At 46.8% G+C, this 23,702-nt stretch overlaps 1 protein-coding gene across 3 annotated transcripts in view; it reads left to right on the forward strand.

The window, feature by feature from the left end:
• Positions 1–23,702, forward strand: part of LOC125716771 (carboxyl-terminal PDZ ligand of neuronal nitric oxide synthase protein-like) — a 48,244-nt gene that overhangs the window by 20,173 nt on the left and 4,369 nt on the right. The window contains exons 5-12 of one of the 3 annotated variants that reach the window (XM_048989449.1): positions 4,777–4,885; positions 7,512–7,647; positions 8,452–8,594; positions 14,025–14,183; positions 16,726–16,891; positions 17,522–17,677; positions 23,061–23,325; positions 23,450–23,683. In XM_048989449.1, the coding sequence (XP_048845406.1) occupies positions 4,777–4,885; positions 7,512–7,647; positions 8,452–8,594; positions 14,025–14,183; positions 16,726–16,891; positions 17,522–17,677; positions 23,061–23,325; positions 23,450–23,480 (1,165 nt within the window). In that variant the 3' untranslated portion in view covers positions 23,481–23,683. Of the gene's footprint in view, positions 1–4,776; positions 4,886–7,511; positions 7,648–8,451; positions 8,595–14,024; positions 14,184–16,725; positions 16,892–17,521; positions 21,455–23,060; positions 23,326–23,449; positions 23,684–23,702 lie in introns of those variants that run through there. The other 2 variants (XM_048989448.1, XM_048989450.1) reach the window with 2 other exon arrangements.

Consider the following 23,702-nt stretch of genomic DNA (forward strand, 5'->3'; position numbering starts at 1 on the left):
GGTGTGTCTGAGCAGGGAAATCTGCTAACTGTGTTGCAAACTGGCCCCCCCAGGATTGGAATTGGGGAACGCTGCCCTAGAGTTTAGAGAAAAAAAATGGGACGTGTGTCACGCTATTGCAAGCAGTGTGTTGGCGCAGATCATCGCTTGCGTGCATGAGCTCCTGATGTACAGTCTGGTTCTATTTTAAAAAAAGCCCGTGTGCTTTGTGTTATTTAGAGAGAAACGCTTTCATTACATATAATTGATAGTCTTGTTTAAGAGGTGACTAGTCAGTAGTTAACAGTCAGAAGTGAAGTTTATTTAGCTTAGTCGGACATTACAACACCGTCTGCAGTCTGTCAGAAGCTGTGTTCCTCTCAAAGCCATCGAATCTCGTGCTTTTGTTCATTTCTGAATGCAGCTAATACACCAGCACAGCTCTGAAGACCTCAAAATAATCTATGATTATAGTGGAGCTGTAGAAACACACTGCGTCTTTCTCCACGGCTGTAGGATTGTTTCTGAAACGCAGGTCGTTCATTCCAGCGGCTCCTTTTTCTTTCGCCCAAACACTGTAAGGCTGGATCCCCGCGTGCCGCCCGCTGACCCAACGCTCGCGGCGCGCCGGGGGATGCTGGTCCATTCGTGACGTGAGTCACGTCTGCCGCCAGCGGTGGCTAAATCGGGCCCGGCTGAGAAGCCCGTAATCCCGATTCTGCATCAGCGCACTCGCGTGGATCGGCATGATATTTATTTTGGGTGGGGGGGGGGGGGGGGGTTGAAAGAAAGATTATATGAAATAACAAAGATACTTAATAATATAAAAGGTTATCGGAGGTTCCTCCCAAAAGCAGGAGGGTTGTACAGATTAAATGAAATGAAATTAAATTAAATGGAAATGAAATAGTGCTTTATTTACCATTTACACAAACATGGGTACAGGTACATTGGATTTGTAAAAAGAATCTTTACAATCATACTCTCTTTTTGATACACACACACACACAGTCCAAGTGAATCTTGGGCTCTGAGCACAGGGGCCAAAACGGACATGTGACTATTCTAAAAAGGTTGTAAGGGGACGGTAGCTGTAAGACATGTCGGTGTTAGCCCAGGGTACTTTGATAAGAGTGATTCTTAGGTAGAGACTTGCTGTATCGGATTAACGTTAGATTTTTAATGAAGGCAAGTGAGTTTCTAGTGTAGACTCCCCCTTAACAGTTTAAAAGCGGATCAGAACGGGAGTCTTGCTTCTCGGATGCAAACGCGTCACATTTCTGCAAATCTGCCCCGTCACCTGAATCGAAGGCCACCCCTTTACCTTTTAAATAAGCATTTCATGCCTCTCGCCATGGTAACCAGCAGCAGTATCTCTCAGGGCCTCTGGTGGGGGGTGGTGGTTGATGCAAGGAAATGATGGATTCAGCCCTTTCATGTGAAGCAACCTCATTTATCTTCACAACCTTTAACCCTTTATTACATTTATTGTCATCACCATGGCTGACTGTCCAGTCACCCCCCCCCCCCCTGTAAAACAGGCAAATGACTTAAGCAGATGCAGAGTCTGTGACCAATCAGCGTAACTACAAGGGCATTAGGGCACGGAGTCTAGTGGGGAAAACCATTAAGGATATCAGGAAAACAAATCGGGGGGTGTCGTTCGAGATTTATGGTGCGTGTTCGTGGGTAAGCAAAGGGCCACAGACCCTTTTCCCGTCACTCCGATGCTATCAAACGGCAGAGTTTCGATAACGTAAACGTGACTGTCAGGGCCTGCCCCGGAACATTCTAGCATCTGCTCTAGCGCACGCTTCCGCGGGAACCCGCCAGAGCCTGGAGGTGCATCATTCGCCCTTTAGTAGTTAAACTGAAACTGTGTGTGTGTGTGTGTGTGTGTGTGTGTTTTATATTCTTTCTAGCCAGAAATGCCTCAAGGTTGGTGTCCATAAATTAGGTTGAGGAGTGTAGGTGCAGTCAGCCTGTCTGACACATGGGGATTTACATCCTTTGCTTGCCGAGAGGATTTTGAAGCTGAAGTTTAATTTTTATTTAAAGCCTGTTGCCTTTTATCTCATTGATGGGGGAATGCATCAGGGACCCCCCTGTTGATATAGAGGGTTTAGGGATTGTGGAACAGTTAATGGAGCCCCCCGACGGTATGATTCGGACCACCGGTAGTTCAGGTTGCTGATAAAATCACAGCCAGCGAAGGGGATAGGGACAGGTGTTCTGCTACAGGTTTATCATCATCATTCACAGCAACTGGAGAGACCTCCCTCCCCCCTTCTCAATGACCACCTTCCCTCTCACGACCCCCAGCACTAGGGGGTCAGTCTGCCATGCCTTCCAAGGGACGGCTGTCTAAGGAGGTGCCTGTCTAAAAAGGGAGAAGACCAGCAACGTGCAACGCATTTTCATGGCATTTCTGGTTGTGCATCTCATTTAAGTTAACCTACATAAGCACAGTTGACGAGTCCAGATCGTTAAGCACTGTGCTGCGTAGTCGCCGTGATTTTGTGGGAGGGAATTGGGTCAGTCCTGCACCGTTTGCCCTGAGGCCAATGAGATGCCTTCTGAACAAATTCACACATAATTGGATGTCTCTCTCACTCGGAGCCCTGCAAGATGCCTGAAGATGAGGCCTTCAGCACTGTCACTCTTCAGCACACTGAATATTGAGCAGTAGGATTATCTTCTGTGATTTGCCCCCATCTTCAAGGAAAGCATCAGGAGAGAAGCTCTTCGCATGTTGGTTGTCGGTTGATAAGGTCTTCTGAGATGCGTCTGGGAGTGGAGCAGGACTTTTGGCGCCGCGATCTGGTTCACCTTTTTCGTCTAATCAGAATCAGGACCTTTATTCCCTTTATTGGCACGGCTTGCTACTCTTGGAGATACTATGATAATGGATAACTAACAGTTAGGGCACGGCGCAGGTAAAGAATGCAAGACACGGGATGCGTGATGGAGAGACCCGATCGTCTGGGTGAGCGGTGAAGACGGAACATGGAGCGGGAGGCGGCTGGAAAGCGAGTTAAAGGGGAGGCCCAAGCAGCGAGGCGTCTCTCCGCGTCGAATCCCCCTCAAGCTTCTGGAAACCACATGGTGCGGTTTTTAAACATGCATCCTGTTTCATATTTATGACAAGTTCAGCCGTCAGAATGGTAAAATGTTTTTTTTTTTTTTTTTTTTTTAACACAAAATCCCAGAAGGCTCACTTTCTGAATCCTGACTCCTGGTGTAGACCATATGCTTGCTTGTTTTTGTAGCTCCCTCTTGTAGGGATATTTAGTACCTGGCATAAGTAATGTGGTTATAATCCAGCTTCCAGGGCTGACGTCACCACCCCAGAGTGAACCCTGTCCCAGATTTTGCTGCCCAGCTGAACCACAGCGCCACCTTCAGCCTGTTAGTGTCACCGTTGTATTTTTGTATTTTGTTTTAAGTGCCTCGTCTTCAGCTGAAATCAAGTGCCATCTCTACGACCCCCACCTCCTCTGCCCTGTGTGCTGTGACTCCCCCAGTAGTGGGGGTGTGTTTTTACAGGACCGGCTAACATTCCACAGTGTGGCTTCCATGAAACAACCCCCCCCCCCCCCCCCCCCCCCCCGGGCGTAATAAAGCTAAAGGATCTCTGAGACAGCAGTTAATCAGTGGCAGATGATATTTCCAGATTCATCTCTCCCTCCTTTCTGAAGGCAGTGTGACAAACAGCTTTTGACCTAGAAAAAAAAAACAAACATAAAACATTTCTATTTATTCAAGCGAACTTACCGTAGCGGTTTTCAGTGCTGTTTTTTTACTGAATAGTAGTTCTTTACACTAGGATGTTGTCATGACAGTACTCTGTAAAAAGCCATTTGTGTCTATTGGACACATACTGTTCCAGATGCATTGGTTTTTCTTGTATCTCACTCCTAAAAGTGCTGCAAAATAACCTCTTCACCACACTTCTGTCTAAAAAAGTAATTTAAAGGTTACCCAGTTGACCTAAGAGTTTATATTTGCTCTCCCCAAATGTTGTAAAGAGAAGCAGGCTCTGGGGGATGCGTGTAACACCAAGTCCTCACAAGGTCTTCACCACTTTCTCTCTTTCTCTCTCTTTTAAGGAACCAAAATGTATACAACCACAGCAAGCCTGTAATTGTTCACAAGATAGTTTTTTTTTTCTTCTTTAAAACAGTTGTGTGAACAATAGACAACGGGAAGCTTTTTTGGTTTACTTGTTAGTCTACTTCTGACGACGGCTAATGAATTCTGCCCCGTTTGGATTGTGCAATCATCTCTTTCCGAAAATCTGAGGAATGTTCTCCGTTTTTATATTTACTGACTCGCTCACCGGTGACTGGTAACTTGAGCACAGGGTAGTGTGGACTTGACTCAAAGTCGAGCTAGTCGGACTTGACTTTAATGTTGCCAGGCACGTAACAGTCCTCAAACGGCAGGCTGAAAATGATCTTTTTTTGAGTCGGGCGTACCCTGAGACCCTCGTGGAATCAAAGAGACGCGCTTGCCCATAGGCGATTAACAAGGGGCCCTGGGCCTTTCGCTAACAGCCACTGGCGATGTTGTAAATTCTTTGTGGTTCCCCCTAGTGTGTGTGCCTGAAATACAGCTTTGGTGGCCTACCCTCTCGGTGGCCTACCCTCTCGGTGGCCTACCCTCCTCTTAGTGCTCTGACTATAGTACCACATGACGTTCTACTTTAATTCTCTTTGCTTTCTTTAATTTTCCTCATTCCTACCTCAAGTAATGGCTGGCCTCTTCGCCCCCCCACCCACCCCTTTCTTTTATTAGGATATTTTATGTTTCCCACGACTCCCAGGACCTGAAAATCTTCAGCTACATCGCGCGGGATGGCCACAGCAATGTTTTCCGCTGCAACGTCTTCAAGTCAAAGAAGAAGGTGGGTTTCCGTGGTGCATGAATGATCGCAGAAAGTGACTTTCAAAGCTTTGGGAAACCTTCCGATCAGCGGGTTTAATGCTTTTGCTGCCTTAAGCAGTATTACATGTTTGGTTGTAAGATGTATAATCTCTTTGGCTGTTTTTGATCATGTGCCCATGGCCCAATCAGTGCCTTCACCTGCAAAACAACCAAATAGCTCATGCCTCTATTGCAGAAGACCCAGCATTTTTTTTCTGGATATATTTAAGACATTATGTTAAATTCTCCCCCTTTGCAATCACCACCCATGTGAAGGCTGCAGTTTAGGGTAATAGAGGTGTAGCTGCTTTAAAATGCTTAAACACATTTTAACTGAAAATGTCTGTCTGATCCAGACACTATTGATCAGCTGAATTACTCTCACTTAAACTTTCAACCACCTGACCCAGACTTTGCATCAGCACCATCGAATCTGTTTTCTGTTTAATTTTAATGAATCTCACACATCCTCGTTACTTGACAATCCAAGACGATGCAACCAGTAGCTCCCGTTGTGTACCATGGGATCCCCGAAGGACTGAAGGACAGGGTTAGCCAGCTGTGTCAGTCACCTGCACTTAAGGAGACTCATTCCCTTTTCTTGTTTGAGGATTTAGCTGAACTGAAATCACCAGTCATGGGCAGTCATCTGTATCCAGGGCCCTAATTATCCAGAATTTCTGTCAAAGTTAGGCTTAGCTGGCCTCAGCATTGGTAGGAAAACCGGAATTCACGTTATTTATTCATTAAGGTAAGAACTGAAGATCATTATCTCGGCACCTACATACTTTTGATAAATTGTACTGCTTTGGCAAAAAATCCAGTATATAAATGAGGTTATATCAATATAATAGCTTTGGATTGTATGTTTATTTTTAGCTTTTTATTTATTTTCCTGGCTGTTCAATTGGAACCTGGGCCTCCCTGTAATACATCACACATCCTTTTGTATTTGACATCTCTCATGGGGAGGTTTTGAACAGGCGAGTATAGCCTGTAAGCTGCATCGCACCCTGTCTAGCACCAGTGCAGCGCTAATGGCATTCATTGATATGCTGCTGAAGTGCTTAATCTGCTGCGGGTTCTGCTATACGGCCCTACAAAGGCAAAACACAGGAACTGCGCTGACAGGAAAAGGCCTTCAGCGTGTTTCGACTGTCTACCCGTACGTGTCGTAGGTCGGTAAATGGTAGTGTTTTCTTCAAAACATGTTTTGCTCTTGTACTGCAGTGTAGGGGGCAACTTTCACCCCCCTTAAGAATATCAATTAGTAAGTAATGGGTGCGGGGGGGGAATCAGAATTGCACACCGCCTTACACAAACACACTGCAGTCATTTAATGGTTAGCTGGACCAGGTGTGAGAGGGAGACCTTTATAGCCTCACATGAGTTGTTCAGTGCTCCTTGCCCCCCGACACTGCTAGTACTCATGGAGCTGGCTTAACTGTAGCAGGGAATAGCGACTCCCCAACAGGCACGTGTGTAAGTGAGTCACAAGGCGGACACCTGCTGGCTGGCCCCCTGACGCATACGGGCAATCATGAGACCCAAGAAAGAAAGATAATTGGCCAGTATATCACCAGGGAGTCAATTTGCCCGTGTGGCCCAGTGTAATTTCAGTGTCTCTCTGATGCACGTGGCCCCTCTGGAAATGGGCAAGAACACAATTCAGCTAAAAAAAAAAAATTGCCCCGGAAGTGGACCTGTTCCTACAGCACATCGGTCTTCATTAGCGCTTTGAGCTCCAAGCTGACAGGAGCCACTAGGGCCCCGTCTGGGCTAATGGTGAGGAGGGAGCCAAGCACAAACTAGCCTCCTCGCTTAATGGTCATTCGAGCAAATGGAGGTATAAGGCAAATTACATATAATCGTTAAACCAGCCTGGATGTTAATGTATCTCCATTGGCTCTCGATCTCTCGCTGAATGCAAGGAATGCAGTGGTGCTGTCTGAGAGTGCAGTTTGGTACAGAAATCAACACCTGATCAGTAACCTGTCAGCTGTTCAGAAGAGCATCGGGGAGCTGTGTTGTGGTAGCCTGTGCTGCAGTAATGAGTTGAAGTACCCTGTGCCATGGAACCTGGCTAAGTCACCTGTGCTGCAGTAACAAGCTGAGGTAGCCTAGTAATGACCTGAAGTGCCCCGTGCTATGATACCCTGTCTAGCAGCCTGTGCTGTGGTAGCCTGTGCAATATAGCCTGTGCTGTAGTATGCTGTGCCAGGGCACCCATTGATATAGTAACCTGTGCTGATGTAGCCTGTCTTGTGGTCTCGGTGCTATAGTAGCCTTTGCCAGGGCACCCTGTGCAATGGTAGCCTGTGCTGAGGTCACCAGTGCCAGGGCACCCCATGCTATGGTAGCCTGTGCTGTAGTAGCCCGTTGCACCAAAGTTAAATGCATGTGGGAGCAGGTGCAGAAATGAATGAAGCCAATGTAAGAAATTATGGATGTGATTAAAGTGGCAGTGAAGGCCAGTAGCACAGACAGGCTTGTGTCGCAGGGGGTGTATCTTTAGGGCCATCTGCCCTGGGGCAGATTTTCGTCTAATGGGCACCTGTCCTCTAACAGCCCCCCCGTCTGTCTCCCCTTGCCCCCTCGCTCCGCAGAGCCAGGCCATGAGGATTGTGCGGACGGTGGGCCAGGCTTTCGAGGTATGCCACAAGCTGAGCCTGCAGCACACGCAGCAGGGCGCAGACGGCCAGGAGGGCGGCGACGGTGAGAAGGGCAGCCCGTCAGTACCCGGTGAGCGCAGCCTTCCGGCTGGGGGCCCCCCGCTGGCCTGATCTGCCCCCTCCCCACCATAAGCTTCTCGCTTAGCTGGGTTGTCACTCATGCAACGAGTTTATCTATAAAGAGACAGCCCGGCAATGCATTCCCACATCGTAATACGCAAGAAAATACGCAGCTCTGTCATCGAGCTGCTTCTGCAGTGTCATCGGTGTTGATCGGTGTCTAGCTTTAGCAAGCAGAATCATGGTCTGAATGCACTGCTGTGCTTTACCATGGGGGATCTATAAACTCTGTATTAGCCCCTTATGTTGATCGGTTTCATTTTATTTTATTTAGTTATTTTATTTTTAGCACATGTAAAATATCGCAGTGGCTGAGCTGACAGAAGAGGAGGGACAGATGGAGGGAAAAAAGAGAGAAAAAAAAAGGAGGAGAAAGTGAGAGATAAGCTAAGAAGGGTAGGAGTATAGTAGGAAGCACATAACAGGCCGCTAACTGCTGCATCTGTAAAGGAGAGGAAAAAAACTATCTAAACAAACGAAGACTTCTTCGTAAAGCCCGTTCTGCTTTAAGGAGTCCTGAACTGCCAATCCTGCGTCGTTATCCATCTTGCTGATTCCTGAGGGTACACTGGTTAATTGGCCTATTGTAATTAAGCTCCTGTCTCTTAATTTTAATTAAGCTTCCCCCCTTTGTTTCAGATTATTTTCTTTGTCTGAGGGCTCCTTCTGTGTAATTTAAAAAATTTTTTTTTTAAGTCAGTGTTCGTCCACATCCAGCTTTGATCGTGTCGTTCGCTCTGTGAACCGCTTTCAGCTCCAACGCCGCCGGGCACGGAGAAGACCATCGCCGAGGAGACGGACATTGATGCCGAGGAAGTCGGCGCGTCCGACGGCAGCGCTGCCAGGTTCAACCGGGGAGTCACTGACCTGGACGCAGAGGATGGCAGTAAAAACAAGGTAGTGACTTCTAACTCTCAAATTTACGCTGTGAAATCGCTGGGAAAAAATTGCATTTGCGGCAGTTTTCACAATTATAAATTTTGAAGGTGTTATCTATGTTTGTGCGTCGGCCATGGAGCATTTTCCGGCTAAGCCAAACTTAACGGTCCCGTCGGGCTGCCTTCCTGAACCCGTGACCTTTAAACCCCTAGATGCCGCGGTTCACGATGTAGGAGGTGGGATCGCATTTCCTCCCCCTGGGGTTCTTGCTGTGACCCTCGTTGTTTCAGGTGTCCTACGTTTTCGGTGTCTTCCTAATCACAGAGGGGCCCTCAGGACAGTGTCTGCCTGGAGTCTCAGGCTGGACACAGCAAGTTAAGGGAGCCACTGGATCAGAACCATCACGATGTGCTTCCAGTAAGACATTGACAACACTCCCACTACGAACCCTTCCTGGTCCTACTGGAACTTCCATTCCACAGTAGATTGCTTCTCGACTGTTAACAAATGCATTTATTTCTATAGTTTTTGGCATATGGACTTCTCACTTGTTTTCTCATGCTGCGGTTTGGCCCCCGTGGGATTCTCTATGCCCAAAGAGGGGGTGTTCTCCATCGCAAGGCTGTCAATCCGTATTTATCTTGGCATCTTTTAATGGTGACTGAGTGACCTCATTGGCCTGGACAGCAACCCCAGGCACCAGGTCTCCACTGCTGCTCTTAAAGCTTGTTCACTTCGGGGATCGAACGTCTGGATGTCAGTATTCCTGTTTGTTAACAGCTGTTCCTTGAGTAGAGGGCCCAGTCTGAGCATGAGATCAAACTTAGCTGTTTTTTTGTGATTGATACATGGTGAGCCAGGGTAGTTTGGCCAGATAAGAAGAACCTTTACTTCCTGGGGAGTGGATTTTGCAAGGGAAGTTCCCATATGATGTTTATGCAATTAAATGGCTGTTATTTCTAAAACCAACCTATCATTATCTATGTGTGAATCCTGCCATTTTTATGTAGGTGTATAGAGAACATTGTACACATTATAAATATCATAACTATATTAGAGTTTATTTCTTACTCATAAACCAACCAACAGGTTGAAGCCATCTTGGATCAGCTGTTATTGAATCAGGTGTTCACCTTAAGGGGCAATACACTGCATCTTGCTTGCCTTGTGTCTTAACGCACGTATCTGATGCAGAAAACAATCATTTTGTCAGCCAATAGGGTGCCAACAAACTGCTCATACAGTGGCCAGCAGAGAGCATGTACAATGCTGGTCTTGCCAATTAATTACAATATCGGCTCCCCCACCCCAAACTCCACCCATGACACTCTGGAAGAGTAAATGCTTGCGGTCTGTGTTGTGAGCTCTTGTTTCAGGTTCCAGTGGGTCTGTGAAAATGCCGTTTGGCACTCCCTGCGTGTACCACAGAGGTTCATACCGTGTCAAAACAACAAAAAGCGACTCTTTCCCTCTCAATGGGGATGTGCTATCGTGAAAGGGCGACACTTCGGGACTTCAGGATTAATGGAACTACCCAAACAGCCGGCATCAGACCTGCAGCCTCTGCTAGATTTATGAGCTTCCGTTGAAAAACAAGCAGAATTAACGGGCAGTTTTCAAGAGGATCCGCGCCATCTGTGATACTCAAAACGTTTATCTTGTCCTGACTTGTTGCATTCCTCTGTTGCTCTTGCTGATTCATAAATATTGCGATGAAATTTATTTGCTAAATTTACTAGCATGAGGGCGTTCACTCATTCGTTCGTAATCGTTTAGACAGGAAACGGTCGACGTGGTAGGCTCAAATGTGCCCGACCATATATAGTTACAAATTCACTCTCTCGACTCCACAGGGTGGAATAATTATAATTCACCAAGAAAGTGGGGTTGTTGGCTGATGGCTCATTTACTGCTTTTCTTGTTTGTTCAGTATCTGATGCTGTGTTTCAAGCCTCAAACCAGGTGCGCGAAGCTCATTTTCATGCAGATTAATTTCCCAGAAATATATTCGCTGGGAATTGAGGTCAGCATACCAATGTGCAATTAAGATGAATCATGACGAAATAGTTTAGCCAAGGGTTTCATTTCACTGGGACCCGTATTTCATAAATTGCAACCTAAAATTTGGAAGAACTTATCGGGGTTTTCAAAAAAAAGAATCATAAAACAAATGTTTTTTGTTGTTCAACCCGGAACGTTGAGGCCCATGTCCAGAAGGTTGTGAGTTCAAATCCCGTGGATGTCAGAGTCATCACATCACTGTTGGGCCCTTGACTAAGGCGGTTAACCGCAGTGTGTCAAGGATGCTCTCTGATACACACTTTAGATAAAAGCTTCTGCTAAATACATGAATGCAAATGACAATCAGCGACTGATTATTCCCTATCAAGAATATGTGCCAGTATTACCCAACATTAGTCTTGAATCTGCAGATTGCATTGACATTTTTGCTTAATTTGAGCATCTTGCAACAGTATGGCATGCATGACTGACATGCATCGATTCACCGTGTGACACCTAGAGTGCAAAATGTTAGCTACACAAATTAATTTTGATAGGGAGACTCTATTAGCTGAAGAATCTGTCCGGTATGAGATTTAAATTAGCATTCTCTGTCAGAACACCTGAGAAGCCTCGTTTAAAATCGCAATTTGTCATGCTCTGCCTGTCTCGGAAAGGGCGCTCTGGTTCATGTAGCTACCATGCGCTCATTGTCACCAGTCTGACGTCTCTTCGTAATGCGGTACCGTGGTTCCCTTCATTCTCCCCAGTACCTGCTGTTCTCCGTTCTCCCACTGGAAGCCTCGGTACCGTTTCCCATTCACTGTTTACCGGGTACAGCAGCGTTGAACAAAACCCCTGCATATGTGCTTTGTATTAAAAAATGGGGATTAGTGAATCCGTTTCAGACTGAGAGATCTGGTCCACACCCAGGTTCTATTCTGCATCTTTTTAAGACAAATATTAGCCCTTGTATTTGATTTCTCTGGTGTTCGGTGTTCAGAATTAGTCCCGTTTGTTATATTTGCTGGGTAAACCTGCTGCTGTCTGTTGGTCATGGTGTGTCATCAAGAAATACCCCCTTGATCTATTAAACCCCCACCTCCACCCCCCACCAGAAAGTGTATTTTTTTACCCAAAGATCATTATAGCTGAAATGAATAATCGCTCTGTGTTCCCAATCCTTCAATTACAGCTTCACAAAGGAGACCATCTGTACAGTAAAGTTCTGTACTCAGTGATACTATCACTTTTGTAGGTGCCAGCTGTGTTTGTAATCTGCCGGCACTTTCTCTCTCCCCGTGGCGATCTTTTGACTGATTTTGTCTGAAAACTGCCGCATTTCACGTAGTGAGTAGAAGTAATTGATGTCCAGGACAGATTTAATGTGTCGTGTCAATTCCGGCATTTCCCATGCTTTTGCCCTATGATTCAGAGGATATCACAACGACAGACTAACAGCATCATCTAATTGGTTGTTAGTCAGTCTGTTCTGTGTTTTTTATTTATTTATTTTTTTAAATACTCAATTAAAGATCTTTGTGTGGAAAATTCTGGGCCAAACTGTCTTTGAGCTAACGCTGTGGATAACTGAGCAAAAACGGCCAGAAAATGGAGGGTCCACAGAGTTAACACCCCCCAACCCGGAGCCGTGTGATGACACGCCACATGATGCTGGAAGTCGACGCACTTCTCAGAACGGCACAGGCCGTGAAGGAGATCTGTTTACATTGAGACATACCATTGCTATGAACTGTTCCCTCTTTTTTTTGTTTAATTTTACGCTGCGTGTTAAAGGGTTTGTTAGTGTGTCCGTACACTTTTCTTTATCATTTTTTAAACATTTAGTGTTTAGTACAATGTCACAAAAAGCTTTAGTGTAAATGCTGCTGACTAGAGATGAGACACGGTGTGTCAAGTGTATGAATTTGGGTTGGGTTGGGTTGTGGTTGCGGATGAGTCCGCGTTTCCCAGAAGGATCCATTCCCGATTACGAAGTCCAGATGAAAATGTTTTGCCGCAAAGTAAAAGTAGCAGGAAGTCTGAATTGTTTTGCCTTTTAGGTCATTTCTCTCCTTGAGCGATTGTTGTGCTGAAGATGACCCTGTAAATGGACCTGTTCTACTTCTATGTGAGAGAGTGAACCAACCTGCAGCTGATGTTTGGGGTGGGTGTGCTCAGAAGTGGGGTGGCACTGTTGTTGGACCTTCCGAGACGTTTCAGGTGTTGGGGAGGTGAAACGGGTACTATTTGCCACATACGGCTCTGAGGAACGATGGAGACGGGATGGATGGATGGATGCGGCAGGAATAAAACATTTGCTCTCCATCGGAGGCCAAACTCGTGCGTCGGCCCGCATGATCCTCAAGAACTTATTCATTCTGTTGTGAAGGTGTCTCGGAATACTGGCACTCTTCTTTGCAGTGAGAAATCTGTCCCCATCGCAGGTCCTGGACCATACTGCAAGCAGATTAAACCAGATTAAACCAGAGCTCACGAGCAGAGTTGAAACAAGGAGCCTGAGTGTTTTACTTCAGTTGCCGGGTGATGGGGAGTTTTGATGCAGCTGAATGTGAAGCGCTCCTGCATGAAATGCAGCTTGTCGTAATGCGACGTATTTCCGTACGTCTCCTTTTACGCGACCCAGAGATTCTTACAGCGCATGCGTTCGGTGTATATATGAGGGCAGCCTGAACGGAATAATGCCATTGCCATGGCACCTGTAGGCGGTGACTCTCCCTGCGTGGGTGGAGGCACGTCGGGCACTGCATGGCAGATGCCGTCACCATATTCATCATCGCAGGCCAGCCAGACAGTGAAGACTCGGCAGGGTGGGGCGGCACCAATTAATCACTGCGGGGGTGGAGTGACGGGGGGGGACAAAGCAAGCAGCTGGTCAGGATTACTTGAGGGAGGCAGTCGAATGTTACTCTCCAGACCTCTCACTCCTCCCATTGATCCTTTGATCGACCGCAAATAACATTGCCACATGCTTTAGTCCCTATTAAGTGTGTGATTATACTTGATAGGTTCCCATAAATCAATGGTTCCAAATCCGGTCCTTGGGGACCCACAGACAGTCCACGTTTTTGCTCCCTCACAGGTCCCAGCAGGGAGAGAATATGTGGACTGTCTGGCAGGGAACTGGGAGGGAGCAAAAACATGGACTGACTGTGGGTCCCAGACTGGGACTGGACTGGATTGGGAAACACTGCCATTAGGGAGCAGGGAAGGAGCAAAAATATGGCCTGTCAGGCAGAGAGCTCGGAGAGAGCGAAAGCATGGACTGACTGTACATCCCCGAGGACCGGATATTCGGTGTCGCCCTCCCATCTTGAAGTAGAAAGCATGACATGGCTCTCCCGTTTACCCTTTCGTGTGACTGCTGCCCTCCCGGCTCCTCCGTCTCTCTCCCTGTGCTCCTGACTGCTCTGCCTCCCTCCGCAGGTTCCCGATGATTCCATCCTGACCCCCTCGCCCAGGACGCTGCTCCCCCAACTCAGCCAGCTGCCCCCCGGGAGCCCACTCTCCATGCACCACCGGGTCCAGCTGCTCTATCAGCAGCTGCTACAGCAACAGCAGCAGACACAGGTGGCGGTGGCCCAGGTTAGTCTGTCCCCAGAAACCCTCAGCTTTGCCGTGTAAGTTTTAATCCAGGTGCATTGACTGGCTTTCCTCAAAACACCCAAGACAGCACAGTAAATTACTTTAATGCTGCCTAGAAATTCTTCCAGTCCCGATGGACCCGGTCTTGTCTTACCCTGGTGGACTACAGTCTGACCAGTGTCCCACCCATGAGGTAAACGGTACCCTAATTACAATGTGGCAACAGTATGGGATAGAAAACCGCAGTCTCTCCATATCTCTGTCACACCAATGGCTGAATCTTCTCTGACCTGCCTTCTGAATCCCAGCCATCATTTGGAGCCGCTGCCAGCTCATTAGTGAGGAACTTGGGAGACTCTGCTTCTACTGCCAGCTTATTAGTGAGGAACTTGGGAGACTCCGCCTCCACTGTCAGCTCATTGGCAAGGGAAATTGGAGTCTCCGCCTCCACTGGAATGGATTGTTTATTTACTTGTCCTTCTGAGGGGAACAGTTCACCGCTTAATAATGAACTTTTCCTTATGTGTTACTCAGACATACTCAACCAGTGACCACTGAGCAATCCCCGAAAGAAGTGGCATTCTAGAACCTTCCGCTGTGCACGGCTTCCATCCGGTGGATCTCCCGTTGTCATTTCTTGGCTTGGTTGGATGTGTGATTGGTCTCTGCTCAGGCAGCGTGGTGAGCTTGCGGGAAAACGGGATCATTTCCCATGATCCCGCTGAGTCGGTGTCACACAGTCACCTCGGCTTTGTTACTGGGAGGAGGGAAGGCCGGAGCAGGAATGGGCTTGTTGATTATCTTCTGCGTCCACAGGACTGCAGTACATGGGGTTCTGGGTGCTAGGAACATAAAGCTCCCCATAGAGAAAGCTGCTGTTGAATAACTTAACATATGCGATACATACGTACTCAGTGGAATGTCCTGCTACAATAAGGCTGCGTCCCGTTTACCTCGGAGGTCGGAACTCGAAACTGGCAACGACACCACTCTCGAGTTAACAGCGTTCCAGTACAGCAAGTCGGAAAGTCATTTAGCAATTCCTGGGACAAGATTACTTGCTTAGCTGTATAACTTGTTGGATTTAATTCACCCCACTTTAAATGGCCTTTATCTTCATTCACTTACATTTAGCCCAGACTACCCTAAATCCGACAAGTTGTCCACTTAAGTAAGAAACTCTGCTTAATGAAATGGTCCACAATTCTAGCCCGGTTAGCAATATCACAGCTAACAAAACCTTACTTGGTATTTTGCATAGCAACACATTCACAAATAGTGTTTGGACAGTACTGTGTGTGCACGACCGATTTAATGAGACACAAATAAGACACAAGTGTTAATAAATGGTATAAAACTACAGCTTTAACTTCTGTTGAAGGTGGTGCAGCCATCTTGGAATCTGAGCTCAGGGTTGTGTCGATTCCTCCAAGCTCACAAATGGAGATTCCGACTTGAGGTGGCATTCAAGTTGATATTTCCGACTAGGAACTCGGAATTCACGAGTTCAGATGGAACGCAGCATAAGACCTCAATTACAGATTGTCATGGCTAATCTACATGTCTCCTGTCCTGCCGATCTAATATGCAGTCAGAGCTTATGTAAATGGATGCTAATTGGCTTATCTTCCCAATGCACACTCCGGCAATACCACTCATTTATAATTACACACTCTATTTTGTTTTTATTAGTTTCCTGCAAGCAAGTCATGCCCGTTTTTTTTCGAGGAAACAGAATCATAAGGGCAGGTGACTTCCTGTTTACCCTGGAGCCCATATTGTATTTCTTAACATCGCCCACTGAGAGTAGCATGAAAATCTCCAAAAGCTGCAGCCGTGATATTGAGTGGAATCTGCTATTGATCTTAAGTCTACATTCGCTTGTTGCTAAGGCATCGTTTCCGATGTAGCTCCCTAGCTACAGATACACCTTGGTGAGACGCCAGTGTGGGTGTCACCATCTAGCACACCCTGACAGCGAAGCTGCACTTGAGCATCTCTAAGCGACAGCCACCACCCAGAAGGCCCTCGAGTTGCTTAATTTGACGCATCGCTCTGGCTAACGTGGGTTTACCTCACGCGATATTCGGGGGAGATGTTTTGGGATGCGAAATGGCATCATGTAGATGACAGATTGAGGAACTACAAAGGTTGCCCTCAGAGGGGTGGTTAGAAGCCATAATTCGGACGGGGTGAGCAGTACCGGCAAAACTTCACTGCATGGAGGACTATTAATTTCATTAAAGTAGTACCACGGCAGTATATTAAAAGCAACCAAAGAAAATCTGCTGCACTGCTGCTGTAATGCGGCCAACGATATAATCAGTGTTCACAAGTTTAAGGAGTTAGCATTTTCTGTATGTAGTTGGCGGGTCTCCCTTGGATTTAGCGCAACCTTGTTTATGATCCACCAGCGAAACCCATTTCTGATGTCCTTAGAGCGCTAAGACCCCAGAAAACAGCACTTCATCGACATGTTAGCGCGTTGACTCATTAGCGCCCCCCAGAGGTCCACCTGCTTAACACGCCGGTGTGTTTGCAGGTCCATCTCCTGAAGGACCAGCTGTCAGCCGAGGCGGCGGCCCGGATCGAGGCCCAGGCTCGGATTCACCAGCTCTTGCTCCAGAACAAGGACCTGCTGCAGCACATCTCCCTGCTGGTGAAGCAGGTCCAAGATCTGGAACTCAAGATCTCCGGACATCCCTCCAGTAAGACCCTCCCCCCTAACCCCCCGATCACCTCAACAATATAGTGACTGCTTCCGATACTCTTGAGAAAATGTTTTTCTGCCAATTTTAGAGCATTTGCATGCAGTGGCTTTTTGCGAGGGGCCCAGCAGGTTTCGAGGCCCTCTGTTGGCCACAAACCGCTCTAACACTAATGGGGCCCGGGGCCCTGAAGTGACTTTTTCAGTGGGGCCCCATAAATAATGACACCCACCCACTGATTGCATGGTCCATAAACAAGTAGGAATAATGCAACTAATCACAATATGCTGCCCAAGGAACTGGCTGCAGTTGCGGTATGGGGGAAAAAAAGATGTCGAGTAATATTTTTTTGATGATTTATAATCAAAATCATATTCAGATCTTAATGAAATATTTCCATATTATATATTATTTTTGCATCTAGTGCCAGTCAATCCAGCTGCCTAGAGTGACATCTTCTGAGAAGGTGCTGACCTAGCAAGCTGATTTCACTTTGTCTCAGATAGGGGGCGCTAGAGGTGACGTTTTCCTAGGGTGCCACATGGTATTTGAAATGGCAGTGTTTGCAAGGAGGTCTTTGAGAAGTTGGTGCTGTTTAAACCCCCCCCCCTTCTTCCTCCCACCCCTCAGTGGGCTCCCAGGACAGCTTGCTAGAGATCACCTTCCGCTCCAACCTGCCCCCCGTGATCTGCGATACCACCACCCCGCAGCCAGAGGAAGCAGTGCCACTGCCGGCACTGGAGAACGGCTCGTCCCCACCAGTGTTCCCACTGGGCAGCCCGCTAGGTAGGGACGGCTGCTTGGTGAAGTTCGAGTGCTTCCGCTTCCTGCCAGGACCCCCCATGCAGGAGGAGAGCGGCGGCCCCCCCTCTGAGCCTGACCTCCAGCTCCTGGGCAGCCTGGAGCTGTTGCGCTTCCGCGAGTCGGGCATCGCGTCGGAGTACGAGTCCAACACGGACGACAGCGACGAGCAGGACAGCGACAGCGCCCTCCGGCTGCTGAACGTGCTCAACAAACAGGACCCGCCCAGCTGTCTGGGTGATGACATCGCTGTCTAGCTCCGCCCCTCAGTCACAAATCCATCCACAGTCCCCGCTAAAGTGGCCTGAGTTGTCCTTCCTTCCTATACTAGCTTCAGGCTGTATTGGTGAACAGGGTTAGAAGACGACTTGTCCGAAGACTAAAAGAGTCGAAGAGCAATAATTGTGAAAGGTATGGAAGTACACAGGATGCCTGCACTGTGTCCTCCCCCCCCCCCCCCCCACCCCCAAGAGCGTAAGTCACTGGAGGCCGATAGCTGCCTTTCCCAGATTCATAAACAGCCCTAATTTATTCCGCAATATTTCACAACAAACAACTTTTCAATACCAAGTCTGTTCCCATTGGGGAGGTTGGAAGCTGTGTACCATCTCAAACACGCTAGGGTCTCGATGAATCCCTGCCAACCGCATGGTTCTGTGCCAACCGCATGCTGCATTTATGTGACACCGCACACCGCCTCTGAGAACTCTGCTCATCGCTGGCAGGACTAAATGCCCGTGATTATCATCCCTCGTCGTAGCATGTAGCCTCTGTATCGGAGGCCAGCATGCTGAAGATCCCATGCGGGTGGTACCACCTGATTTTTTAGTGGTGGGGGGGGGGATCATCTCAAGCACACATTCAGCACACCCACACGTCACCCCTGTGCTAGTGGCTATGAGGTAATAACAGTACGGTCTTCTGCCGATCCTGTTTATTGTGCGTTCTCAGTGCACCTGGTGGCCAAGATCTTCATCCTGCAGATCTTTCTCTTTACTGTAACCCCCATTGTGGGTCCTCTGTGTAACCACTGTCTCTGTGACGTTACCTGGATCACATGGTTACTTTCGCTCTGTTTCGTCAATGTGAAATACAGTACAGTTCTGCATTTTGTTATCTTGCCTTATTGCTAAATTATGCTCTCTTTTTTTCCCCCAGCCATTTTTCGGTCATAAGTTTTATGGTTGGGTTTTGTGGTCGCAAACTGGGTTCTGCACGCAGCACACTAATCCACATTGCCTCATCCAGGGAAGTTTGACCTGCCCCTACTTTTTGTTCCTCCCCTCTGATTCCAGAGGGACCGTCTTTCATCCCTGACTAGCAAGAGTCCTGACTGGTGAACTTAACGGGTTGGGTTCTACTAGCGCTGAACATGCAGGGAAATATATATATATATATATATACACTCACGACAGTGCATAAGTTCTTTATAATTACGGCCGTCAGATTCAAGAAATGAAAACCCCTCAATTAGTTGATTAAAGTATTTTCTTTAACAGCTTGCGATTCGAAAATGCATACAGCTTGAGAAAACTTCTTAAACTTTATTGCTAAACACAAAACCAGTCATTTTTTATGTTGTGGCTGACAGGCTTAAAAAAAAAAAAAAAGAAGCTAATCTGATTTTATGGGATCTCTGGCAACTATGGAGGGTTTTATTGTGTTAGGGTGGGATCTGTTAAAGGGACAGTGTTCGCTGGGCATTTAAAGGGGCGGGAAAAGCGTGTGCAGACATTTGGATGTTGCCGAGATGGAGGAATGTGATTTATTATTGCCACGAAACACCGGGTTGAGAAACCCTGGCATAGAGAAATCGAGGAGAGAGCAAATGACAAGGATACAGTTTCCATTACACCCGTCTTACTTTTCAGGCTGCCTCGCTTTGTCATGGCATCTTCCCAGTGCTCTTGAATGTTCTTCTAGTTGTTTTTAGGGATGGATTTTACCCAAATCTACACTCAGCAGTTAAATTTAAAGCTCTCTGCAGTCAGTGTGGCCTTGAGTTTGGCGTGTGATGAAAAGACAAGAACCTCTCACCTCTCCGATATTGTTTCATGTGGAGATGTTTCATGTGTTCCACACCATAAGCATTTTCATGAGGAAAACAGGCAGATTATTTAGTATTCGTCGACTAAATTGTTCTCACTTTTTTTTGGGTTGTTTGCTGTGAGTTTTGGATTTTTTTTGCCACCTCTGGGCAAAATGGCACCTGGTGCAACAGCAGTGAATGGTTCGGGTTTTTAAAAATGGAAATTCGCAAATGCAAACCAAAAGGAGCTGTCCGAGGCTGAGAAGCCAATTCGGTTTAATGTGTAACCCTTTGTTTTTACCTGAGTCCAGGGAGTTGCTGAACCATGAGGTTCCCATGTTTATGAGGCAGGAAAGGGATCGGGAGAGAGTTCCTGGCATCCTGGAACATGGATGATCGCTGGATGGTTTTCTGTCTTCAATATATTTTTGTGTTCTGTGAACCTGTTCGCATGCAGTGTGACTCGTTGTCACAGGTAATATCCTGTTTAAACAGATAATGATACAAAATTTCCAAAATACAGGAGTGTGAGTGGGCTGATTGTGTCATGCCACTGACCTTGAGTGTGTTGGACTGAAAATCCATTTAGGTTCCATAACCAGTTTTTCGATTGACCCTTCGGAATATACTCTGACCAACCCTTATCCAAACAGGCGTCTTTTAAAAATTTTGCTTTGTTACCTGCATCAACTGAATTTTTAGGCCCAAATTCCGCTTGTTTTTTTTTGGACTTTGGCGGGTCACTCAGTCAACTTTGCGCCCCCCTCCCCCTGGCCAAAATAAATAGCTAGTGAACAGATGAAGAACATCATAGCTAGCTAGCTGCTCAACAAAACATGTGGCTTCAACGTCTCCTAAATATAGAATGCTTAATATTTTATGTAATGACTGTTTATGGCCATCAGAGGGCCTCCAAACCTTGTGGCCCCAGGCCCCCCCGTGGGGACCAGCTTCCTCAACCTATCACTATGTATGTTTCCGAGCCTTTTGGTCTTAAGCACGCATTAAATTGGACTTGCTTCAAGTGTGAAATGCTTTCATTGCAGATGGACGACAGTGACCCACTTTTTGTCTGACATCAGGGTAGCCTTTCCCCTTCTAGCATTTCTAGAGTTACTGGCTGTGAGCGTGAGCGGTTCGTTGTCCCAGGAGTGCCCGTGTGGAGAGGTGAGCCGTAACTGTAAACACACACACGGTAAGCTGCACCCACGGCCTAATTACCCCCTCCGTTAATGAAGGTTAGTGTTCCAGCTGCTCTGTTGACATCTGCTGTCAGGGGTAGCGGATGTCACCTGAGGGGCAGGTATGAATTTTCATGATGCACCAGAGCTGTGTTACCAGTTTCCACTTGTAGTTCAGCCTGCATCCCTTTGACTTGATCCTCCGTTTTTCCATCTGCATGCGGAATAACCCGATGAGCTCACGCCAGCAGAACATTCCCCGAGCTCTATGAAAGATTATGCATTCAGCTGTGCCGACCTCGATGAGCCCATCAAGCATTTTCCGTGTTTCTTCACCGGTTTCTTGGTTTTGCATGAATTAGAGAAAAATCCGTGATGCAAAGTTCCCCAAGAATGACGTAAAGATTGAAAGGCACCATGAGGTGTGTGGAATGAAGGATTATTTTCCATATTATCCTTTTTCTGGGTGGTGGCAGAGAAGTGCATTGACACTATTGCCTCGGCACTGCAATGGGAGTCATTTTCTTAAGACAATAGCCCCCCTCCCCCCAGCGCCCCCCCCCCCCCCCCCCCCCGCTTTACTGAGAATCACATGCTTCACTGTTGATCATAAAGCTGAACAGGCAATCCAGTGTTTCTAAGTGAGGGGAAGTCAATTCATGATGCAATGACCTTGACCTTTAACCTTGACATTGTGAAGAAAAGGAACAGGCGTTTGACCAATGGCTGTATGGCATGTGGTCCCAGTCACAAGCTGTTTTAATTGCTCCTGGAATAACTTGGCTCTGTATAAACTCTATAATGTATTTAAATGAATCCAAATGCAATATGACCCAGCAGAGTTATTTCCATGAATATTATCCTGCTGTGCCATGACCAGGAGCTATAATCTGTGTGTTTTACCTCTGCTGGCACCGTGCCTGGTTATAATGGTATAATTGTGCTTTAATGACATATATCCCCGGGGGGGGGGGCTGCATAAAATACCAAATTTGCGTTTAATAAATTGGCAGATGCCTTTGGCTAAAGGAGCTTAGAAGTTGGCACAAATAATTACTAATTTAAGTACATTGGATAGCAAAGACCACATGCAGACAAACCTGTGACCAGTAGGTGTGGTAAGTGTAAAATCACTGCTAATGGGCGGTACTGTAACTTTATAACACTGTAGCCTAGTCATTTGGTGTCTGCAGCAAGCTAGTTCTGTGGATGCGGCGCAACGAATCAGAGAGTGATCTTTAAATGCCTTTAATTAGCGCAGCGTTTGACGATGTTCTCGTACTTCGCTCAAGAAGAACAAATGCGGGAAAATCGCAGTCTGCTCAAGGGCAGTAAGTATGACTTAGGCTTGTTTACCGCCGAAGATCGAACCGCTTATTTTCTGGGATATATGTTTAGAATGCAGTTTTCCGTGCTGAACATTATGCGTCTGGTCGCATTTCCTTGCGTACCCCGAGTAATTTTAAATGCATGAAGTTAAAGACCCTTTTCCAAGACACTTTTTAGCCATCTCCTAACGTGTTTTGCGTTTCCTAACTTTAATATCATATTAATAAGATTTTCTTGTCTTACCGACACGCTTTCCGTGAAACTTGTTTCTTGACGAGGTAAGATGGCTCCTGTTTCTGAGATGGTGTGTTCATCTTTATTTTATGTTTTTCTGCATTGTTTAAATGAATAAATCATTAAGCCTGTGTAATGTCTTTGTGGTCATAAATGGTTTTTAATTTATTTACTGTATATTTTATTTTTTATTTGTTTGTTTTGTGCGGTTGCTCCATCTCCAGTGAGAACCTGCCTGCTAATATAAGTAATACAACCACAACAAGAGACCCTGCAGTGTTTCTGAATGATTGGAATAGTATAAATATGGTGTCGCTCTTTCTCATTGGCTATTGTGAATTATATAGTTTTTTTTTTAATTCTGTGTTCTTTGTTATTGTTCTGAGTATATTAGGCTGATTTTTTTTGCATGTATGTGCCCTGTCTACCCTCAGTGATGTTTTAACTAATAACATGACATTTTATGTTTGTTTTCCACATACTATGGATGACGGCCTTTTTGGGCATGAAGTTGTGAGTCCTCTGTTTATCTTTCTGTGACTCGTATCACAGACCCAAACTCACACTCATATTCCCTGCTTGCCCCCCCCCGCAGCTAACCAGAGCCTGTTTGAGAACCCAAAGGCCACCCTCCCAGCTAAGCTCCAGAGCGGCACCTCGGCGGTCGATCCTCCTGGGGGCCGTCGAGCCCCCAAGTCTGGCCTCAGCCTACGCCGGTCGGTGGGGGCCAAGGTCAGCGACCTGCTGCGGCGGAAGGACACCAGCAGCCTCGAAGACGTCGGTGTGATGGAGGTGAACCGGAATGTCGAGGCTGATTGGTCGTTCTTCGTGGACGACAATCATGTGACCCCATCCGACAGGTAACCGCAGACGGGAAGCTCCAAATAGGTTTTACTGCTATAAATCACTAAATTGCCTAAACCTGTGTTCCTCAACCCAGTCCTGAGAAACCCCGAGACGGTTCATATTTTTGCTTTCTCCCAGCACATCTGAAACAAACAATCGAGAACACTGAATACCTGGTGCCTTGGGAGCTGGGATGGAGCAAAATATGGACTGCCTGGGGGTTCCCCGAGGACTGAGTTGAAAAATAATGTCCTAACTCTGTCTTTATTGCCCAAGTAGCCGCAACCCTAACTTATTTAAATGCATACATGTACAGACTGCCTGCTTGATATGAGTAACCTTTTCAGTAAATGTTTTTGCCTAATTAAAATTGCGTCTTTTTCAGTAAGAA

This window comes from Brienomyrus brachyistius, chromosome 21, assembly GCF_023856365.1.
Source record: "Brienomyrus brachyistius isolate T26 chromosome 21, BBRACH_0.4, whole genome shotgun sequence".
NCBI lineage: Eukaryota > Metazoa > Chordata > Actinopteri > Osteoglossiformes > Mormyridae > Brienomyrus > Brienomyrus brachyistius.